This window comes from Cenococcum geophilum (genome assembly GCF_001692895.1).
Source record: "Cenococcum geophilum 1.58 unplaced genomic scaffold K441scaffold_13, whole genome shotgun sequence".
Classification (NCBI taxonomy): Eukaryota; Fungi; Ascomycota; class Dothideomycetes; order Gloniales; family Gloniaceae; genus Cenococcum; species Cenococcum geophilum.
Window position 1 is genome coordinate 1,170,128 of NW_027137571.1, and position 13,295 is coordinate 1,183,422.

At 37.8% G+C, this 13,295-nt stretch overlaps 1 protein-coding gene across 1 annotated transcript; it reads left to right on the top strand.

The window, feature by feature from the left end:
• The first annotated feature begins 1,799 nt into the window (after positions 1-1,799).
• Positions 1,800-2,042, top strand: K441DRAFT_46308 (uncharacterized protein). Its single transcript, XM_067641794.1, has one exon. It carries the CDS (start codon positions 1,851-1,853, stop codon positions 2,001-2,003), a length of 153 nt encoding a protein of 50 aa, XP_067505919.1. The 5' UTR covers positions 1,800-1,850; the 3' UTR covers positions 2,004-2,042.
• Positions 2,043-13,295: the final 11,253 nt, after the last annotated feature.

The window sequence follows — 13,295 nt, forward strand, 5'->3', positions numbered from 1 at the left end:
CGCTCTACACGAAGCTCTGCACGAAGCTCTGCAGAAGCTCTGCACGAAGCTTGCAGAAGCTCTGCACGAAGCTTGCAGAAGCTCTGCACGAAGCTTGCAGAAGCTCTGCACGAAGCTCTGCACGAAGCTCTGTACGAAGCTCTGCAGAAGCTCTGCACGAGGCTCTGCAGAAGCTCTGCACAAGGCTCTACCTAAAGCTTAACCCCCTTCTGCGAAGCAAATCTATACCTACTACCAGTCCTTAATTATTATTTAAAGCTAGCTTATTAGTTTAAGTACTCTAGTTGTGGTAAGAAGAGGGTGGTGGGAGGGGTACGGCTGCTACGACTTACGGTCGTCGGGCGTAATAACGAGACAATTAATTGGAATCGGGCAAATCGGGCAACGTAGTCTTCTTCGCCAGGTTTGATTTGGTAATTCTGGCTATTAGGAATAGCTTAGGGAACCGTAGAAGCTGAGACAATTTGGCTCAAAAGTAGGTGTATATAGGCCTAAATACCCCGCGCGGGACTAATAAAAATCCGAACCGTGTACCAGACCTTCTAACGAAGGTCTTGCCAAAAGCGGTTAGCGTCTTGCCAAAGTAAGCCTTGGCAAGAAGGTCTGGGAACGAGACAACCCAATATATACTCTAATCGTAGTTATAATTAAGCTCCCTATTATTAAGCCTATTAAAATCCTTAATTTTAACTCTGTTAGTATTTTAAATATAGGCATATAGGGCCTTAAAGGACTAGTATAGCTCTAAGTCGCCCTTAAACTTATTAATAGTATTAGTAGTTTCGCGACCTTTCTCTAATCTTTAATTATAGAAGTAGTTAAGTAGGTGTAAATAAAAGTTAATATAAGCCTAATATGAAGCCATATAATTAGGGGCCTTAAATCCATTAGTATAAGTAGCTGCTTTCTTATACTCCTTTTATAGATAATAAAGAATAAGCTTTATATAATAGAACTTAGGATACTACAGATAAAAAGAATCGCCTTTATATTGCGGAAAGTACGATATAACTTAAGGCCTTGCTTTTAGTCGACGCTTATAAGTAGAGTAATTAAATAAAGGAGAAAATTTAAGAAAGTAACGTCCTCTACCCTATCTAGGCGGCGCCTATATTTCTTATAGTTAAACAGTCCGCGCCCTCTTAGTTACCTATCCTTAAGCTTATATATAGCACTTTAATCGTCCTCCTATTATAGTCTAAGGTTACTATATTCCTAGTGCCTTTATAAAGGGGAATATTAAAAATTAAATAGTATACCTCTTACGTCAACTAATCGCGTTTAGTAATATGCTTAGGGGCCGTTTGGTAGCAAGTTCATATTCAATATAGAGGCTCTATATTTAACCGATATGGAGCTCGAATCTGAATATAAGGCTGTTGTTCGGTAGATCTGACGACTTTTAGATAATGGAGCTCCTCCATATCGGTAAGCGCGTCAAATTTGCAAGCTATACTATATACGGTAGTTGAAATGAGGTTCTTGGCACCGTTTTAATGTGTTGCCTTCGAGCTCCCGTTCCATATTCTATATTAATATGGAGCCCTTATATACACGCCAAAGTAATAACTTCTTGTAATATGGCGATTCCACACACCCTGATCGTGATACTGCTGTCGCATTTACATGCCTCATATAATATTATTATTCTACCCTTCGTGATCGCAATAAGCTTGTTTTTAATGCGTCGCAGGCGTCGCGGGCATTGCTGTAGCTCTACTACAGCTCCTACGGGAGGTGGGCTGTACAGCGTAGAAATAAGCGGCCGATATTGGCACGTGCGCAACCACCAAAAATCAACGATTGTTTACCTTCTTACTTACTGAATATCTTTACCATTCTACGACGAAATGCCTCCAATTAGGACTCGAAAATCGCGCGCGCGTCCTTTTACACCCCCTCCTGACCTTCTTAAATCAATAGGGCACCCAAAGACGCCACAGCGTTGCGGAGTTATCTGGGCGAAGCTCTTCTCTCAAAAGCTTAGAATCCCTATTTCTTAATTAATCGTTTGAGACCTTACGAATGTACCAAAGCGCAGTCAGACTTGAATTCTCTCTTTAAACTCTACTCAAACCTTCCACAACCGTCTCGATTCCGGGCCAGATACTTACGGGCAAAAGAGAGCTCTTACACGGTCTAATACAGCTGCGGTTAGTAATTACCTTAACGATAATATAGTTCCACTTAAAGACAGAGGTGCTCCTTAGCTAGACATCGCAGAAGCTACCGGAGTTATTCTCCTAGAAACTACACATTTTAAGCCAAGCGGGCTTTAAATAGTTGGTCCACAATTAATTTAGCGAGCGTATAAAGACGATGAGGATATTATAAATACTATCTGCAAAGAAGAGAAAGAGCTACTAGAAAAGTAAGCTCGCCTACGCCGCGAACACGTTTTAGAATAGCTTAAGATTAGACCTTATTTAGAGAAGTAAAAAGACATTGCTTTCTATAATAAGTTTTATCTAGGGATTAGTCCATAAGTTATAAAGCACATTAAGCGTTAACAAGGGAAGAAAGCGTAAGAGAAGAAGTGTAACGTTTATATAAAGAAGGTTATAATAAAGGACACAAAAGCAAAGGCACAAGAGGAGGAGCATTTACCACTTATTAATATCTTCGTTATTATTGGGCATAATTACAAAAGAATAATACCATACGAAGTACTAGGGAATTCAGTAGGAAAGATAACTATATAGGTCTATACTTAAGAGATCTTACCAGCGATTAGAGACAATCTCTTAAATTAAGGGCTTACTCTTTAGTAAGACAAAGACTCTATATACGATTTAAAGGGTATAAAGGCTTAGCTTAAGAAGAATAAAGTCCCGTTTATTACTTCTCCTAGCAACTCTTCTAATCTCTTAATCTTTGAGTCTTACGCGTACCCTTTAAAAAAGATATTTTATATAAGACGGAGTAAAACAAAAAAGGAGGCTCTAGCGCGGTTTACAGAGGTATTTAAGGAGGAGATAGACCAGAATATGATTTAGAATATGTACAAGTACTATATAAAGCGTCTACATGATTATAAGAGACGTAATGGGCAAATGACAAAGTATTAAAGTAGTAATATATCTTCAAAAATGGTCGATTTTTGGTGGTTGCGCACATGCCAATATCGGCCGCTTATTTCTACGCTGTACAGGTGGGCAAAGGTGTAGAAAGTGTTGATCGCAGAGAGGGCGTTAGCCGAGGAGGCTCTATTACTACACCAAAGTAGGGAGTCGCGATAGAGGCCTGGTGGCAGAGAGGAGCTCACTTAAATCGCCCGCCAACGTCAATCACGCCTTGTGCAAAGCCAAATCTGGAGCCTCATATGGAAGCTCACCGAACGATCGACTCAATTACATATTCAAATGAGCTACGGTAGTAGCCGCCACTAATTATAAAACGGGCGACACTAAAATACGCGCAGATTGAACAAATATAATATGGAGCCAATTTGCAACCGAACGTACCCTTATTTATAAACCTGGCCACTACCAAACTAACGGTATAAAGGCTATTAGCATGCAGCTATATTAATTAGAGTAACTTCTAATAAGAAGCTAACTTTTTCTCTTTCTTACTGCAGTATTTGCCTATATAGTTAACTATTACTAATATGCTTATAGCAGGTGATGTATTAATATTCGCTATATATAACAATATTATAGCTACATTATAACTATTAAGAAGCTTATTATTACGCTATAGATAGAACATCCAGTAATATAAATTTTAATTCTTTAATATAGCGGCCTTATTGTGGAGAAAGCGTAGAAAATAAAAGCGGTACTTCTTTACTTCAGTAAAGCCTTTCTTTAATCTTAAGTAGTAAGATTTGGTATAATTATAGTACTATTAAAATCGATTAAGGCAGGCAGTAAGAAGCTTACTAGTATTAAGCTATTCTTTATAGCTAAGAGTAGAAGGATATCGGTAATTAGGAGGCCTAATTAATTAGGATTTATTGCGGATATAAAAGTAGTCTAGTACTTAGTAAAAGCAGCCCTTAATTTATTAGCTAACGGATCTAGCCTTAGGGTTATTAAACTCTATAAGAAGCTATATATATAGCCGCTACCTTATATCTACTACGTATATTAAGACTAAAAGTTAGTACCATTAAATAGACCTATAAGCACGTGCTTCCTAAATAGATTAAAGCGGCGATATAGCTAGTAAGCAGTAATATATAGATTATTGTTAAAAATTTAAGAAGTAATCCGGTAGCGCTAAGCCTTATTAATAGCCTTATATTTATTAAATAAAGGTATTAAAAAATATAGATTATACTAATATATATTAATAGCGCTAAGTATAAAGAATAGAGACTCGCTTTTAATATTTTATAAGGTGAGGATGTAGATAGGGAGTCCAATAATAAAATAATAGGGTATATTGTATAGACAGAGACGAATCCTTAAGGGAAAAAGGAGGAGTCTGTGTGCGAGGTAGGAAGGGTTTTCCCTAGGCATATATAGAGCACGTGTTACGGCTCCGTAACGAATCTAGTTAGGGGGCTCGCTTGAGCCTTGGCATATGTATATAGACGTGTCCTTTTCCACCTTCTGCTCCTTATCTTGATATCCGGGTCTATAGACTACCAATTATATAGGCTTGCATACGTTCTACGGCGCTCGTGCCTTGATTGACTAAGTCGCTGTGACAGCACGTGCCTCACGGGCGAGTTACCCCTGGGTTACCCTAGGGTCGCCCGTACCTTACAGCTATATAACTATCTACTTAGGTTTTACCTAACAATGCCCCCCCCTTTAAAAAGGGTCGTCCCTAATCCTTTATATACTTAAGCCTCAATAAAACCCCATAAAAAACCTTAGTAAGGAAAAATTTTAGAGGGGAAAGAGTGTTTTAATTTTGTATATAGAGAGACGGGTAGTATATATACGCGGCGCGAAGATATTAAGGAACTTTAACTGGTGGTTAAAGTTATCTAATTAGTTAGATTTATCTTGCTAAGACTCCCCCGTATTTAACTAAGCTAATAGTGATTTTATATACCCGGTATGGAAAATCCTAATTAGTCTATTTAATAAATAGAGCTAGTAGAGCTTAATACCGTCGCCTAAATTTAGTAGACTAGAAATATTTTAAAAGCTTACTTATATAGGTAGGTCGCTAGTACCTTATAGGTTAGTTATAGGTTATTTATATATAGCTAGATTTATAAACGGTAAGGCTATATACCTATTAAATCCGCCGCTAACCCTACTTTAGCCTTATATTATACCAGTATAGCGCCGTATATACTTCGCGGGCAGGTTATAGGTTACTTATATATAGCTAGGTTTAGGATAGCAAGGCTATATACCTATTAGATTTACCGCTAACCTATACTTTAGCCTTATACGTTATCTATATAGTATATACATAAAATAGTATAAGTTATTGGTATAGGTTACTACTAGTAGGTTACTAGTAGGTTATAAACCCTAGTTAAATAGACCCCAGTTATAAATAGGCCTATTCTTTAATATATAAACAATCTACTTAGCTAATATAGAGTAACGGACTAGGTCTAGGAAGGGTGCTTTTTAAATTAAGCTTCGTTGCTAGTATACGCCGTAGCCTTGCCTATAAGTTATAGCAATTGTTACTTATTCTTTAATCCCTTAGGATATCCTCTATTCCGCTTTAATATAGGTTATATTTTAATAGCGGCGCTTACTTTTCGCCTACGCTTCGGCTATAAGGCTAGGGTATTTCGCTTATAGTACTTATCTAGCAGTTATTAATAATTCTTAAGTTCTGTCTTGTATTTTTATTTATTATACTTATTTAGCCATCCTAGCCATTTAATAAGGTACTGCGGTTATCTAGCATAATTTTAGTAAGTGATAATTACTTTACTTACTAGCTGCCTTTTTTAAGCTCTTTTACTACTAGGGGCTAAAACCCAGGGCGTAACCTATAAGGCTCTAGTAGGGAGATATAGAAGACTAGGTAGAGCCGTACTATAGTAGGTAGAAGCTCTAGCTTATATACTTGCTGCCTTACACGCTTTAGGATCTAAAACGGTCCTATAAACTTATAGTTAAGCTTTTTATAGTGGCGTTTCGTGCAGATATTCTTAGAGGAGAGTAGGACTTATTTACTAACGGCAAAGTATTTAGCTAGGTGGTGACGATTATAGTATTTTACCTAAAGCTTTTAGGCGTATATTATTGACCCCGCCGCTACCTTATATATAAGGCGTAGGCGTTATAGATACATCTCTATAAGTTAGACATTTATTAACTTAGACCCCTTCCTACCTTACTAGGCGTCTTAAACGCTATTTAGAACTCTATTTAAAATATTTAGTAGCTAGCTATAGGTGAGCTTAATAGAGGAACGCTTTATTATAGTATAGACCTTAGAGTTATAGGCAAAGGCTGCTTTTTTAAGTATTGAGGCCTAATTAGACTATTCCTAGTTTGTAAATATACGTAGTTATACCTTAAGCTTTTAGTTCTAACGTTTTATCTAACTATCTATTTGTAGGTAGAATATAGTGCTAAGTTTATATTAAACGCGGAGATGGTAGTATATAGTACTTTAATACTTATTTATAAATACACTACCCCTATTAAAGATGATATTATTTAGAGGCCCTATTTACATAAAGACTCTAAATAAGAGTTTTGTGAGTTGCGTAGCATTAATTATCTTATACACTAGATAGTAGCGCATTAGCTTTATAAAATGGTCTATAAGGATAAGGATAGAGTTATACTCTACGCTATTAGGAGTCTTAGACTCTAGGAGATCTATAATAAAGTTAAGTAAATAATGCCGCTAGGCTTAAGTAGGGACCTAAAGAGGCTATAGCTTACTATAGGGTTTATAGCGGCGCGATTTAGAGCGTTAGTAGGTATTATAATTATCTAGGTATTTATAGAGGTCCTAGGTAAGGCCGTTCCAAATATACTTTTACGTAATTACCTTAAAGGTACGGTTAAAACTATAGTGGCCGTCTATAGGATCGTTATAGTTCCGCTTAAGGATCTCCTATTATAGTAGTATATAATTTAGCACCTAGATCTTATTATTTTACCTTAGGAGTCCTTAATTATTAAGGGTATAGTCCTTATTACTAGTAGGAACTTATTCTTAAGTTAACTAATTATATATAAAGCGTGTAAAGGCGTCCCTTTTTTATACTCCGTAAATAAAATTAACTAGTAACTTAGGGGGTTATTCTATAAACGCCGTTTTGGCTAAAGCAGCTACTACTACCTCTTACTATAGCATAAGACTCTACGTAAAGTTAGTGCTAGCGAAGTAATATATAATATATAGGTAACTCGCTAAGTTATTACGGGGGACTATAGCCTAGGCTAAGGGGTCTTCCCTAGGGTTAAGCGCTATTAGGTTAATTTAAGTGGTCTTAAAGAGAATAGTAGGACGATCTAGTCTACCGGCGCTAAGTTCGCGAAAGTCGCTTATATACTACACGCATACTACTTACTAGTTTAGTATAGTAGCACTAGGGCCGCCTATAAGGCCTATAACCCGTAACTTTTGCTATAATATAGGCAGTATAGTATTAAGGATTATCCTTTTACTATTATCTTTAAAGCCTTTAGTATAATCTGGGCGCTAGGATAGTATATTAGTAGGATTTACTTTACCTAGCTTATATTTAATTTTAAAATTAAACTTAGCTAGTTTTTTGGCGTACTAGACCTAGTAGGTAGATAAGCTCTTAGTGGTTATAAAGTACCTAAGATTATTATAATTATAGAGCACGCGCGTTATATGCGCGGCGTGTTTAAGGTAATAGCGCTATATCTTAAAGTATTATACTATAGCGAGTAGTTCTTTATTATACATATTATACTATACTTTTAGGCTAATAAGCTTCTAACTATAATAAACGATTAGGTGCTAGTAGAGTTAATCTTTTTACCCTAAATGCTGCAGAAGTATACCGCTATAGGTATAGTTAGAAGTGTTAGTTATCGGCAAAATATTGTCCCTTGTAAATGACCTCAGCTGCTAGAAGTTGGCGTCGTTGGCGGGCCATTAAGGGCATTAACCAACTTGACAAACCAGCCTATGTTGAGTTCATTTGACACGCAGCCTGCGCGCAGCCTGTACATAGCCTACGCAACCTGCGCAACCTACGCAACCTACACAACCTGCGCAACCTACGCAACCTACACAACCTGCGCAACCTATATAACTTATAATTTTAGATAATAAAGGCTACTTTAAAGCCGTTTATAAGGCTAGTAAGGTAAATTATTATTTTAGATAATTTAATATAAATATAGCGATGGTTTTCTTCTACCTATCTACCATACTAACTTACCCTACCTACCTACCCTACCTGCCTGCCTACCTACCTACCTACCTACCTGCCCTACCTGCCTACCTGTCTATCTACCTACCTACTTACCTACTTACTTATCTACCTGCTTGCCTGCCAAACTATATTAGTGTTAAATTTAAATTTAGGGAGGGTCGGCCCAATTAAAAGGCTCTGCTTTAATTTAAATTGTTTGCTAGCTGTATATTTAAACGGTAGTCCGTCTAGGGTGCTTCCCTAGGAGGCCTTAATTTAATTTGGGGACGGGCTAATATTAAAGCTCTGGTCCAATTCGATCAATCAATTAATTAAAATCGTTCGTAGTATTCGCTGGCTGGTTGTTTGAACGGTCATCGTCTGGTTCTGGTAACGGTCGTCTAGCTCTGGCGACGGTCGTCTGGCGACGGCGACGGTCATCTAGCTCTGGCGACGGTCGTCTAGTTCTGGCGACGGTCTCTGGTTCTGGCGACGGTTCTCTCCTACCTGCCTACCTACCTACCTGTCTGCCTACCTACCTACCTACCTACCTACCTACCTACCTGCCTGCCTGCCTGCCTGCCTGCCTGCCTGCCTGCCTGCGTCAGTGTCTGGTTCAATTCGGGGGAGGAGTAGGCCTGATCGAAGGCTCTTATTGATTCGAATCGTTCTCTATGGCCGTTCGCTGGCTGTACATTTGAACGGTAGTCGTCTGGGGTGCCTCCCTAGGAGGTCTTGATTTGATTTGGTGACGGGCCGATATTAAAGCTCTGGTTTAATTTGATCAATTAATTAATTAAATCGTTTGTGGTGTTTACTGGCTGGTTATTTAAACGGTCGTCGTCTGGTTCTGGTAATGGTCGTCTAGTTCTGGCGATAGTCGTCTAGTTTTAGTAACGGTCGTCTGGTTCTGGCGACGGTTATCTAGTTTTGATGACAGTCATCTGGTTCTAACGACGGTCGTCTGGTTCTAGCAACAGTTATCTGGTTCTAGCGACGGTCGTCTAGTTCTAGCGACGGTCATCTAGTTCTAGCAACGGTCCTCTACTAGCTGCCGTTCTGGTGCCTCCCTAGGTAGGGAGAATGTAAGGAAAGATGGGTAAAAAATAAGGTGGCTATAGAGGTATACGTGGCAGAGGCACGTGTAGGCTATCGGAATATAGCGGGGACCTGGTGCAGAGCTTCGTGTAGAGCCTCCGTACGCAGAGCTTCGCGCAGAGCCTTGTGCAGAGCCTCGTGCAGAGCCTCTGTACGTAGAGCTTCGTGTAGAGCTTCGTGTAGAGCTTCGTGCAGAGCCTCGTGCAGAGCCTCTGTACGCAGAGCTTCGTGCAGAGCTTCGTGTAGAGCTTCGTGCAGAGCCTCGTGCAGAGCTTCGTGCAGAGCCTCGTGCAGAGCTTCGTGCGGAGCCTCGTGCAGAGCTTCGTGCAGAGCTTCGTGTAGAGCTTCTGGCAGAGCCTCGTGCAGAGCTTCGTGCAGAGCTTCGTGCAGAGCTTCGTGTAGAGCTTCTGGCAGAGCCTCGCGCAGAGCTTCGTGCAGAGCTTCGTGCAGAGCTTCGTGTAGAACTTCGTGTAGAGCTTCGTGTAGAGCTTCGTGCAGAGCCTCTTGCAATTAGCATATAACTTAAAAATAATATATTATATTACCTTAATTGCATATTAAGGAATATATAAGTTGGTTAACTGCGTATTATTTAACTTTTAAATATATTAAGTTGGTTAATTATAGGTTAATTACGTGTTATTTAACTTTTAAATGTGTTAAGTTGGTTAACTGCGTATTATTTAACTTTTAAACGTGTCAAGTTGGTTAACTGCGTGTCATTTAATATTTAAATGTGTCAAGTTGGTCAACTGCATGTCAATTACGCGAAACGCGCTTAACAAAGTCGACTTGAAACCCAGCCTGCGAATATTTTCCCGATGTAGTAATTACTATTAGGGATAAATTAGGGTTAAAGTGGCGAAGTAGAGGAGCCTATATAAATATAGCGCATAGCTTATAGAACGCCTACTACGCGTTATTGGGCTAGGACTAAGGTTAATACTATTTAGTAAGCCCTTTTAACTTACGCTTTTGCTTCTTTTCCCTATCTAATATTGGGTTGCGATGTGCCTATATAAGATATGTATATAGGGGGTATATAGTATCTAAGTAGTTCTAGATAAATTGCCTATAGAAGTTAGTAAAGCTAAGAAAGACCTAGATATCCCTATAGAACTTAGGCTTAGGCCATTCCTTAATAGCTTTTACGCGGTTAGGGTCTATTATAATACCCCTAGGGGTAATAATAAAGCCTAGGAACTCAACGTTTTTAGTATAAAAGATATATTTTAACAGTTTAGCGTATAGGCCCTAAACGCAAAGCTGTTATAGTACCTACTTAACGTGCTTAACGTGCTTAACCTTATTATTTAAGTAGATAAGAATATTATCTAGGTAAACTATATAAATAGTATTTACTAGGGTTTTTAGAGCTTTATAAATATAGCTCTAAAAAGTTATAGGGGTGTTAGTAAAACTAAAGGGCATTACTAGGTACTTAAAGTAACCGTAGTGTATTTTAAATACGGTCTTCTATTTGTCTCCCTTTTTAATATAAATCTTATAGTACGTATTATAAAGATTTAGCTTTATAAATATCTTCGTATAGCTAAGCCTATTAAAGAGTTTGCTAACTAGCAATAGGGGGTACCAATTTTTAATTATAATCTTATTTAGGCGTCTATAGTTAATATATAGCTATATTATACTATCTACTTTCGGTATAAATAGAATAGGCGCTCTAGTAGGCGACTTGCTAGGCTTAATCTAGCCCTTTTTAAGAGTACTGTTAGGTACTTTTATAAAATCTACAACTCTTTCTATAAAAGGTTGTAGAGGGGCATTTATAGTAGTGTTTTGCCTTCTTCTAAGTTAATTATATAGTTATACTTAGAGTTTTACGGTAGTATGCTTACTAGCTTATTAGAGAAGATATTAATTTCCTCCTTATATATATTTAGTAGGCCGAGGGCTATAGAGGTTAAAGCGACTATTATATAGTAGTGTGCTTCCAGGAGCTAGTGAAGAAAAGGGTGCAGCCAATATATGTTTTATAGGTATACTTATATAGAGAGTGTATATAGCTCTGCTGTAGTATACTTAATAGTTTTAGGGTTTTAATCACCTCCCCCTTATATATAGGTAATCTGCGCTAGCACTAGAGGGTCTCTACGGGTACTTACTGCTAGTGACGGTAGGTCCTTTGCTATATTTATAACCGGTATCTCTACGTCTAGAGGGTTTGTATAGGTACTCACTGCTAGTAATAATAGGTCCCCTATTATGTTTACAACTGGCGTAAAAAAGGAGTCTTCTGGCTATAGCGAATAGACTATTTCACTAGCCTTAATATCTGCTAGGAGAGCGTTAAGGGTAACTATTTAGAGACGTTTAAGGTTTAAAGTACCCTAAATAAACTATCTAGAATAGAAGCTAATTAATAGATCTGCTTCCGCGAGCCAATCCTATCTAAGAACTATATTATAACTATTAAATAAGCCGCCCTAAAAGGGTCTGCGGGCTAATAGTGCGAGGGGTACCCTAGGAGTTGCTAGTGGCAACTGTTAAATTATAAGTATCCTAGATTATTATCTAGTTACTATTAAGGAAACTTATAATAGGTTTATGTAAACTTAGCGTATAGTATATAGGTAGGTTAAACCTATGGACGATATCTTAATTAATAAGGTTAATTTAGTACCTATTATTATATAAAGTACGTAGGCGGACTTTGCCCTAGGGCGTATCTATCGCAATATATACTATAATACGTTTCTTCTCTCCCTCTATATTAGGCCCTAGTTGCAGTTAAAAGAGATACGCTATTAGGGCTTCGGGTTTTCTAAAGGCCGAGCTAACTTCTCTCTATTAGCCTACTTCTAGTACTCTTTACAGTAGCCACCTACGGTTCTTTAACTTGCGTGCGTAGCATTGGCGTTTAGGGGGTCCCCTAAGCTATCTGGCTTTTAGGTAGTCTCCTTAGAAGTTTACTTAAAGCGTCGCCCTTTTTAGATTCTATTCCCTAAGCCTAACTCTATAGAGCCTATACTGCAACCGCGCTTTATACGCGATAATTTGCCGCTACTACTTACGCGATCTTCCGCGAGCTTTATAGTATTAAGTAATTACTCTATATAGCGGATTTTGTTAAAGAGGTCTTTAGCAGTTTTTATCCATTAGGCGAAGTTCTAGCAAAAGAGGTTTACTTATAGGTAGGCTGGGAGATATAAGAACTAAAAGTTTACCTATTATTTAGGATTAATAAAAGGGGTATAAAAGAAGAGGTCCTTTAAGCTATATATATAGGCTAGGAAGATATTAAACCTCTAGTTCTCCTTTATAATAGCTATATAGTATATTATAGCGTTATTAAAGCGTCTTACTATAGGGTTCCTAATCTAGTTTTAGACTATAGTCTTAAACTTATTCTATAGTAAAGGACCCTTATCCTTAGTACCTAACCGGCAATAAACTAGTTAGGTAATTGTCTTTTTTTTTTATAAAACCTTTAATGGCCTAGCACGTGCGTCGCTTCTAGTTATAATTAGCGTTATTAACCTTAAATCGGTTCTTAACTGCGGTAATCTACTAATTAAAATGCTGTTAAGTAGTACCGTTAATATTGGGTAGTAACTTCTTAACTAGGGCGTTAAGATTTAATCGGCGTATGCGTTCGCTATATAACTTATACTCTTTACTAAAGAGGTAATAAAAGGGCTTTATTAAATTAATAATGCTCTATAAGTTGGCTATTTTCTTAGCTAGCTTGTCTAGCTCCGTTATATTAGTGGTATTAGGTAGAACACTAGTAACCTTACTAAGCTTCTATTAAGCCTAGGTATATAAGTTAAACTAATCTTTAGCGTTTATAGATATCTAATCATTTTAAGGTTTAAAAGGTGGCTTAGATGCTACTAGTATACTTTTAGCGGTTTTGTCTATACTAGATCCTAAGGCGTTTTGTAGTTATATTGCT

Coding starts and splice junctions, on each gene's coding strand:
- K441DRAFT_46308 (XM_067641794.1), top strand. CDS start 1,851: ATGCCTCCAATTAGGACTCGAAAATCGCGCGCGCGTCCTTTTACACCC.